This window comes from Chaetura pelagica, unplaced genomic scaffold (genome assembly GCF_000747805.2).
Source record: "Chaetura pelagica isolate M959 unplaced genomic scaffold, ChaPel_1.0 scaffold145, whole genome shotgun sequence".
Classification (NCBI taxonomy): domain Eukaryota; kingdom Metazoa; phylum Chordata; class Aves; order Apodiformes; family Apodidae; genus Chaetura; species Chaetura pelagica.
The window spans coordinates 2,573,155-2,582,658 of NW_009953332.1; the positions used below are offsets into that span (position 1 = coordinate 2,573,155).

Genomic DNA, 9,504 nt, shown 5'->3' on the forward strand with positions numbered 1-9,504 from the left:
CCACTATCTAAAACCCAAGCATTTTCCTGAGTCAAAGGCATTTATTAAGGTGGAATGCTACTCTAACTCATCCCAATGGTGGTACATGCAGATCATCGTATTCTTGAGTAAACTGCACAAACTGAAGTATCAGAAAAATCAGACTGAACTAGCATCTCAGGAACTTACATCTGGCTGCTGTAGTCATAATTTACTTGCAAATAGAAGATAATTTTTAAACTTTCTTTGTAACTGCGAGTCCAAAAAAAAAAAGGAGCTTATTTGAAGCAGACAGGTTTAATGAGAAATGACTGCCAATACTAGACTAAACTCTCATGTCTGAATTCAGAGCACAACCTATTAAAGATATACTGTGGTATTTTTGTAAAAATAAAAGGATGCATGATTCACTATTTGTTGACGAGATCAGGCTGTGAAGTCCTCCTTCCCAACAATACATCTCACTGCTTTCAGCATATCTGATGCATACAGAATAAACCATACCCCTGTAAGGACCCTGCTCCTCATCCTTATCATCCAAATTTCCACATCCACACAGACCACATCCATTTCACCCTCTTCATTACAGTGCTTATGGGGTGCTGTAATTTACAAGGAGGAAAATGTTATTTTTACAGATGATTTAACTTTTCTGTCTTGGACTGTGAAATGAAGACAGAACTACCCTTCAAGTAGAATGAAATTAATATAATGTCATGTTTTCAGAACCACACTTGTGGAGCTTAAAGCCCTTTCTTTCTCTACGCAAGCAGCAATGTATGAGCAGTAAGAAGAGTTTATTTTCACGGTCTGTCTGAAAAATACTCCAATAAAACAGCATTAAATACTCCTATGATTACTGCACCTCAGACACTACAGCATCTCCATCTGCTAGAGACAGATGCAAAGAAAAGAGCTTTTTCTGAAAAACTGGCAAACAAATTTAAAAAGCCATAAGGTGTGAGAGCAGGAAGGATCACCCATGTTTGTAAGAACTGGCCTCTTTCAAAGCTGAGCACCTTGGATGGTGCTTCACTGTCAACAGTTATAGAGTAATCCACCTTGGTAAAAGGTTCTCTCTCATTCTCAACTAACCAGAGATTATGATATGTCATATTAGTGTATCCATCCTTTTGCTTAGGTCATGCCTCAAGCCACAATACTTTTATTAGAAAAACAATCTTTTTGAACCTTATTAAGACTTTGACAAGCAATAGGCTCTATCAGCTGTTTTAAAAATAGTCACTATTTTTTTGCTGTTTTTCATTCTTGCCTTCATGAAAAGAAATCACTTAGCAGTGGTAGATGTTTATCCTCATGACAGCTCAATTTCTGTCACTATTGTAGTATATCTGTCACTGTTACGTATCAATAAGGTGTCTGAGTTTCTCTGCCTTCACACACTCAGACACTATTTCTTTCTAAAGGTGAGCAAGTTTAAAATTAAAATTCTAAATTTTGTATTTTATCTCACAACACAAGAATTACTTGATTTTAGAAAGTGTTAAAATACTGGAGGTTTGACTAGATAATCTTCAGAGGTCCCTTCCAACCCCTACCAGTGATTCCATGATTTGTATATAAAAGTAAGAAAATAGTAAAACAGATATTCAGAAACGTTTACTGCAGCACTCAGATTAAGCAGATCTTAAAAAGAATCCTTCCAAAATAATTAATGCAAAAAATTGATTTTCTGTTAGTCTGAAACCGTGAAGTAAGACACTATCATACTCAGAAATCAAGAACCTTTTAGTTTTTGGAAATAATTGGCAGTGCAAGAAATATCTTTTTTGTCAATTAGTATCACTCTGTTCCAAGCTTAGACTAAATATTTCATTTTCTGAACACACCCAAGTCCTACAGATGGTCTCTAAGAACAGAGCGGCACAGAGACCCAAACAGATGTTCACTGTTTTTCAACCTTTCAGTCCAGGATTCTATTATTCAGCTCCACTACTACTACTACTGGAGTATGATTTTTTTTCTGCACAACAAAAAATAACCTGTGCTGGTTCTGACCTACAAGTGTGTATTTTCACAGGACACTGCTTAATCAGAGCTGTGTGCTGCTTGCAAGTTTTGTGCATTTTCTCTTTCTCTGCCACTTCTATCTATTCTGCTTACAGTTTAAATTTTAATTTTTCATTTTAATGTGTCAGATATATTCTACCTCCTCCTAAACTCAGTGGCAGCAAGTGAACATACATCATCAAAAGCAAACCATTTTTAAGTATCAAAGATCTGCTCCCAAATCCAAGAATTGAAGTCATACCTAAAACTCTTAACAAACAAGATTCTTCAGTGGCCTGATACAATCTCCTAAATGAACTGAATGCTAAGGAAAGGAAATTCCTCAATGACTTAGCTGTACTCATGTTGCACATCTGTCAACATAAACTCCCCAAGTACTGTTGCATCATTACAGAAGATTGTTCCCCTCTAGGCGAATAAAGTGGAAAACGACGAGTAGGAATGAGTTAGCATATTCCTTTACCCATTTTATTGAAAACCACTCTCAAAGGAAGAAAGGTTTTGCCTTTCCTGGTTTGCAGAATGAAGCAACTGAATCGCATACTCACTTCTTGTGTGTGAGGTCCAGACCACTATTGGTTATTCCCTCCAGCTTGACGTTTTTCTGCCCACAAATATTTCCGTAACTGTCATATCCTGAAAGCAGTCTTGCAGCTGCTCCTGTAGCTATTGAAAAGCCACAAATGAAACCCTGGAGGAAAAAAAGCCCACACGATTTAGTAATACTCATCTGTTTGATGGCTGCAAAAAGTCAGGTTAATTCATTTGCTTCTAAGTAGTCAGATCCCTTACTATTCTGTAAGGGACATAGTAGCATGCATTTTACATACAATAGTACTCAGTTTCTTGGCTTGTTCCAGCATTTTCTCCCTACATACTGAGTAAAGGAAATAATGCAGCTCCTCCTCCCATCTAATCCAATTTACAACAGTGCAGGGATTCCCTCCTGACTCCTAGCAGTACTTCACGTGAAGTCCCCTAGAACAGTAACTAACAGAGTGTTTGACCCAGTAAGATGATTGCTCTGTATATTATACTGCTTAGATAGGTAAATCTTGGACAATAATCCACAGCAGACTAATGAATAATTGAGGGAACAGGTATGCACAGATTGAGTAACCAGGGAGCATCAACAAAGACAGGAAAAAATAACCACAAAATTTTAAAAATCTGCTTCTTTCAGGAAGTGCTGTGCTTTTTAAGATTTTAAGATATTCACATGTTACAGTAAGAACGTCATTCAGACGATTTAAAACAAAATTTGCCATATTTCCATTTGAAGTGCAGTCAGTGGCAAACATTTTGGGGAATAAACAGTTGTTTTTTTTTCAATGGAATAATTACAAAGACCAGAGACTAAGTGACAGTAGAAAAGAAAACTGACAGCACAGAACTCCCAACTCCTAAGGGCTACACCTTGCAACACAGATGTACAAGACAGTGACAGACATTATCTGTTTAGGAAGAACACCATATGTAAATCCATGAAGCAACTCAAGACTAAAATAAGCCTATTTATAGTTCTCATAAATCTGCAGCCCTTGGAGGTTTGTGTTTTGATGTAAAGCGCACAGTGCTATGAGGTTTTCTTACAGCTTTATCACACAGGACAGAGCTGGAATAACTTGGAAAGAAAAGTCTTACCGTTGATAATAAGGTTGCCAATACTTGGTGCCTCTACTAAGCATTCAATAAGAAAACACTTTTATATTCAGAACCATTGTTTCTCAGCAAAAAGCTTACTGTGATTCACAGAACTGTTTACCAGACTCAAAGCTATAATTTCTGGGACATCCACAGTCCCAGAAGGAACATGAGCCTAGTGGTATTCTGTCATGATGAAAATCACTTACAAAGGAAAGTGGAGTTTCAGGGGTGGAGGAGCTGAAGAAAGAACTGGCACAAACATTACAGATCCCTAACAAATGCCTTTGATGTGTAAGTACTACCCATTTCTGTTCCACAGCTGACAAATTCCATTCCAGCATACCCTGACCTTACTCATTGACTAAGTTAACGAAGACTTTAAATCTTCTTTCTGATGAATGCACACTCTTCAACAACACAACATTCACAGAATCCTTTGAGTTTTACTCACCATTCCTACACAGAAGAGGATGAATAAAAGCAGCCATGGTACATCTGTACAGCTGTGGTCCTCCAGAGGCTTCCACTCTCGCTTGGAGCTCTTGTGTGAGAAGAGAGAGATGAGGTTAACAACACTTACTTAATTGTCTTCTGCTCATAATAGGAAAAGGCAGAAAATAATTATCCAGGACATTAACATACAAAAAGAATTATTTTAAACTCTGATACAGCTTGGCCAAAGCTGAAGCAACTTAGCCAAAAAAATTAAGAGTTAGGCTGACGAAAGACCATTTGAAAGAAGTGCCTCCACTAGATCAACAGTCTATCCAGGTATTTATCCATTAAACAGGGTATTTTCACCTGCTTCTTAATAATAGAAAAGGGAAGCTAATGGCATGGAATCAACAGATGGCTACTGCCATCTTCCACAGCTACCTTACTCAACAATAATCTGCTTTACAAAAAGGATAAAAGGTTAAACTTTACAAAAGCTCCTCAGTTTTAAAACACTATTGGCAGGTTTAACAAGTACAGTGGAGCTGCAAAGGAGGTAATAAATTGCTGTTAAAGGAACAGTTTTCTACCTAACAAGAGGCAGCTGAGCTTAACATTTCAGAAAAAAGATGCCTAGTCGGTATTACCTAGGCACCAGAAGTTCTGTACTTAAAGGTTGGAACACTCAGTGATGGGGCCTCTATTGCAAAGCATAAAGGGGCAGTTGTAAACAATTCAAATAGTTTGCTGTTCATGAGATAAAACTGCTCAAGTGTGCATGATACACTGGTAAGATAATTAAAGTATGTTAAAAACTGTGATCTTGCTATCTACAAAAAAATATTCTAAAAAAAAGAATTGTTTTAGTACTATTATTTTAATTAAAAAGTTCTCCATATCAGAATGTTTTTATAACAAAAATTTTGATTAAAAATACACAGTTGCAAAGGTATGTTTTTTCAATTAGTTGCCAAGTACTAACTGTTCACATATGTCTACTAAAACCAAAACAATGCACACAGTTTTAATACTTAAGGAAGAAAAGGAAATTGATACAGAGAGAATACAGACCTGCTCTCTTCAGACACAGAGCAGCAGTTGTAACCTATTCAATTTTTAAGTATCTTTTTCTCCTCAAGACTCTGAAGCTTCTTCAAGACTTTGTTGGCAAGGTAGCAAATGTTACTACTGAATTAAACCAGAATGATTGTGAAAATGTCAACAGCTTTTATCTCTAGCACGTATTTTGCAATTGTTATATTTACATTAAGTCAAACTCTGCAAAATCACTCCTATTTCTGAACAGCCAAAATTACTCAAACAGTCAATGTTTTATTCAACAGAGTGTTGCTAAAAGGTCACATTATACATGCTACTACTTTCGTTCAACAAAACGGTTTTCTGATTCTGGAGGTTCACAGTAAAAACTAACACATTCTTCAAACAACATTTAAAACAAGACTGTGACATTCATATTGGTATACTTAGATAATCAAAATTACATAAAATACATAATGCTTAGTGCTTCCTATTCCTAAATCCACTCCAAGAACTCTGGACTCTAATTTGAAGATCTACTTTTATTTACAAACAGCTGAGAGAAATTCCAGCTATAGTTGCATCTTAAGACTAAGCTGCCCTAGACAAATGAGGCAGCTGTAAGATATACCACGTTATGGTTTGATTGTTTTGCTGGGTTTTTTTATCCTCTCTGAACCATCTGCAAATAAAATCTTCTAATAGGATTTTTAAAAGCTACTAGACATCCTCTGGAACAGCTCTGCCAAGGACTTACGTTGTCTGACTAGTCATAGTTACTCTAAGTAATCCATTTTACTTACTAAGTGGACAGCAATTTGTATGCCAAAAAGAAACTTGAAATGCCATGTAATGCACAGCAGAAATAACTCAGCATCTCATCTTTACTCTGCTCCAAAACATAACTAATTTATTTTTTTAAAAAGAAAGGTATTTAAAATAAGAAGTACACTTCAAAAGGCAGTAGATATTTACCAACCCTCAATTTAACCACTCAGCATACTCAGAAACACAGAATGAAATTACACAGCATTGGAACAACAGCCTTCTCCAGGCAGGCTGTCCAACCTTTCTTCCCTCCAGATCATGCTACAACCCAAGACAGCTGCCAGAATCTGTCTTGTGTTTTCTTGTCAATTGCTTCCTGGTACTCAGGATTGCCACTTCTTCCATAACTTCTTAGCTCTTCAGCCTCATCTTTGCTGTTGTTGTCCATGTCTCTCTAGGGACTATTCCCTACCCCCTCTACTCCCCTAGATGCCTACAAAGACCTTGATATTCATGCCTGGGCAACACAATCTACAGTCAGCATAAGGTGCTACACATGTTGCTCCTTCAGCAGTCTGGAAACTATGCTTTGTATCTGTTGTAACTGAAACACAGTTTCAGAAGACATGTCTTTGCCTACAATTCTACATAAGTGCTTCTGCTTTCAGGTTTTCCACCAGATTAAGAGCCTTCAATATTTGTTGATGCAAGAAAGCTAGATCAACTAGAAGAAAAATAATTTTTTAAGAAATAATTTGATTTTAAGTCTTCTCTTACTAAAGAACTTTTATAATTTATGCTATGCTACTTATGGATATTCTTGCTATTATCAAAGCACAAAATTACCTGCGCACTATGATGACGGCACAGAGAATCAGATTTATCAGTTTGAGTAGAAAGCAGACAAAAGAGCCTGTCTCTCTAAGGCAAACTTGCAGGATGGGAACACTGCCCATAACAGGTCTTCTGTTCTGATCCTATGAGTTTTGAGACTGGCTTACTCAAGAACCCAAATAGGTGTGTTCAGAAGTTTACATCTGTCCAGTTTGCAAAAAACTTAGCAAACTCAATGCTTTTCAGAAACAAATCAGAACTTCTGGGTGAAGCACAATTTTACAATTGTGTCTTGATTCCACACCTTCAAAGCTGTACATCTAAAGTTAGGCTTTCTCTTGAAAAAGAGAAGTGTGAGGAATGCTAACACAGTAGCTGTTGAGTCTTTTTAGCTCAATTCACAGATAGTTGGTCTCAAGAAAGTAAGTACTTGTATGCAAATGCAAAATAAAAACTGGGCATTTTCTTGGTATTCATTGCACCCAGTCACTTCAATTAGAAATCCACCGTCGAAAGTTCTTTCTGCCTGCCACTTCCAAAACATACCTTTGCAGCACAACATAGCAGTTCTGAACTTAGATCTCTCCTGCATACTGTAATATATTTTGCAGGTATCAGCATAGCACAGAATCAGTGGTTGCTACTTCTACTGTTAACTATAATAGCTGTGCTAGATGCTACCATATAAACATTCACTTGTACCCAATCAGAGTGCAACACACACACAAGCACACAAAAATGTGTAAAATTACAGAACGTGAGCAGTAGACTACAGATGCAAGGAATTACAGATAGTTTTTTTAAAAATACAGAATGTCTTATGCAATGTACAATATGACTGAGGCAAGAAGTCCAGTAAAGAGCACCTGCAGTATTATATATATATATTTATATATTTTTATTTATGGATTATCAAGCTGTGCGTTAAGGAACAGAGATGTCAGTAAGATCAGGATAAAGATGGAATTTGGCATTAACAGAAGATGTTGCTACATTATGAGAAAGGCAGCAGAAAGAAATCCTTAAGTCGTGTGGTGATCCTATCATACGTTTCAGGAAGAAAATAAAGATACTGCTAAGACGGATGGGCTGAATTAAGGACAACCCAGTGACTAACTGGACTGATTAACACGGGGCGAGGTTAGAATCCAGGCTTTACTTTTGCTAGTGAGTTTAAACCAGTAACTGAAAAGTATAGGACTATTCTGATTGACATATGAACATACAGTTTGTAAGAATAAATGTATTGCTTCATTCAGGTAGTTAAGAACACATACACACACACACACACACAATAAGACATACAAGCATCACATTTTTCAGCCCAAAACATATCTCAGAAGAGAACCAGGATGAAGGACGTCCCATCAAAATTCCACAGGAAGATACACTAATTATGCTGAAGTGCAACCTTCTAAACTACTAACCCAGGGACAACCACACATAGTGTTAAGAAAGCTTATATCAGACCCAATTTTAAGCCAAGTCACTGCCAGCAAAGCCAGACTGAGTTAAACTTCATGCAATTGCAGTTACTATGAGCTATGCCATTTTGGCTTAAGAGAAGGCTTCCAAAAGCAGGTGGAACATCTCCCTGATGAGGGAAGGCTGAGGGAGCTGGGTCTCTTTAGCTTGGAGAAAACGAGACTGAGGGGTGACCTCATCAATGTTTACAAATATGTAAAGGGCGAATGTCAGGATGATGGAGCCAAGCCTTTTTCAATGAGTGACAGGACAAGGGGCAATGGGTGCAAACTGGAACATAGAAGGTTCCACATAAACATCATATAAAACTTCTTTCCTCTGAGAGTGACAGAGCACTGGAACAGGCTGCCCAGAGAGGTTGTGGAGTCTCCTTCTCTGGAGACATTCAAACCCACCTGGACATGTTCCTGTGTGATGTGCTCTGGGTGATCCTGCTCTGGCAGGGGGGTTGGACTGGGTGATCTTTCAAGGTCCCTTCCAACCCCTAGGATTCTGTGATTCTGTGATTCGTATTTTCTACATTTAGAAATAGCCACTTTTTTCCAGTGGAATACTGAATACAAAGACATTTTGACTCATCCATCTAAACAATAAGGCCTAAATTTATCAAGTTTCTTTCAGATCCTCTCATCCTCAGGCACTTCAGCATTTGGCCCACTCTCCCCTTAACAGCTCACACCATGATTTTCAGAACACCTGCAATTTCTCAAACTTCTGTTGGTTCAACTGGTGGGTTACAGCACTGCTAGACAGAGACCTAGCAAATGGAAACTTCACCACTGCTTTCAGCATTTACATTCATTAATTGTTTGACCTTTCCTTAATGGTAAATTCACAAAATAAATCCATCCACTCATGAACACAAACAGAGGTTTTTGTACCTCTTCTGGTCCTTTGCCTCTCATATATATTATATCCACCTTCCAAGGTTTTAATATCTCACAGAAGTGCCCTGTTCTCTAAGTAGCTGTAGGCATTTTGACATCAAATGAAGTCACCAGCCAATTCCTTCCTTTCATTATGAATATTACACTACAAGTGAGTAAGATGAGCAGTATGGCGCATCTGAACTGCATTTTGAGCTCAAAGTGGTTAAAACATGTGATACCAATTACAGGTGTAGACTAAGTGTGTGTCACTAAAAACGTAAGTCAGTAATAATTTAATGAAAAACAGAGCATTTGTCTGCATACACAGCCAACTCAGTAGATAATTACTGACCTGAGAAAGTGTGTGCAACACAGCATCACAAAATCACAGAATGCCAGGTTGGAAGGGACCTAAAGG

The 9,504-nt window shown here is 37.6% G+C and overlaps 1 protein-coding gene across 1 annotated transcript in view; it reads right to left on the reverse strand.

Annotated features, from left to right (window-relative positions):
• Window positions 1-6,346, reverse strand: part of SLC44A1 (solute carrier family 44 (choline transporter), member 1) — a 47,579-nt gene extending 41,233 nt beyond the window's left edge. Inside the window, exons 1-3 of the mRNA XM_009998172.1 lie at window positions 6,227-6,346; window positions 4,109-4,198; window positions 2,559-2,701 (exon numbers count right to left, since the gene is read on the reverse strand). Of these exons, the coding sequence (XP_009996474.1) occupies window positions 2,559-2,701; window positions 4,109-4,198; window positions 6,227-6,346 (353 nt within the window). The remainder of the gene's footprint in view (window positions 1-2,558; window positions 2,702-4,108; window positions 4,199-6,226) is intronic.
• Between the last annotated feature and the right edge of the window lie 3,158 nt (window positions 6,347-9,504).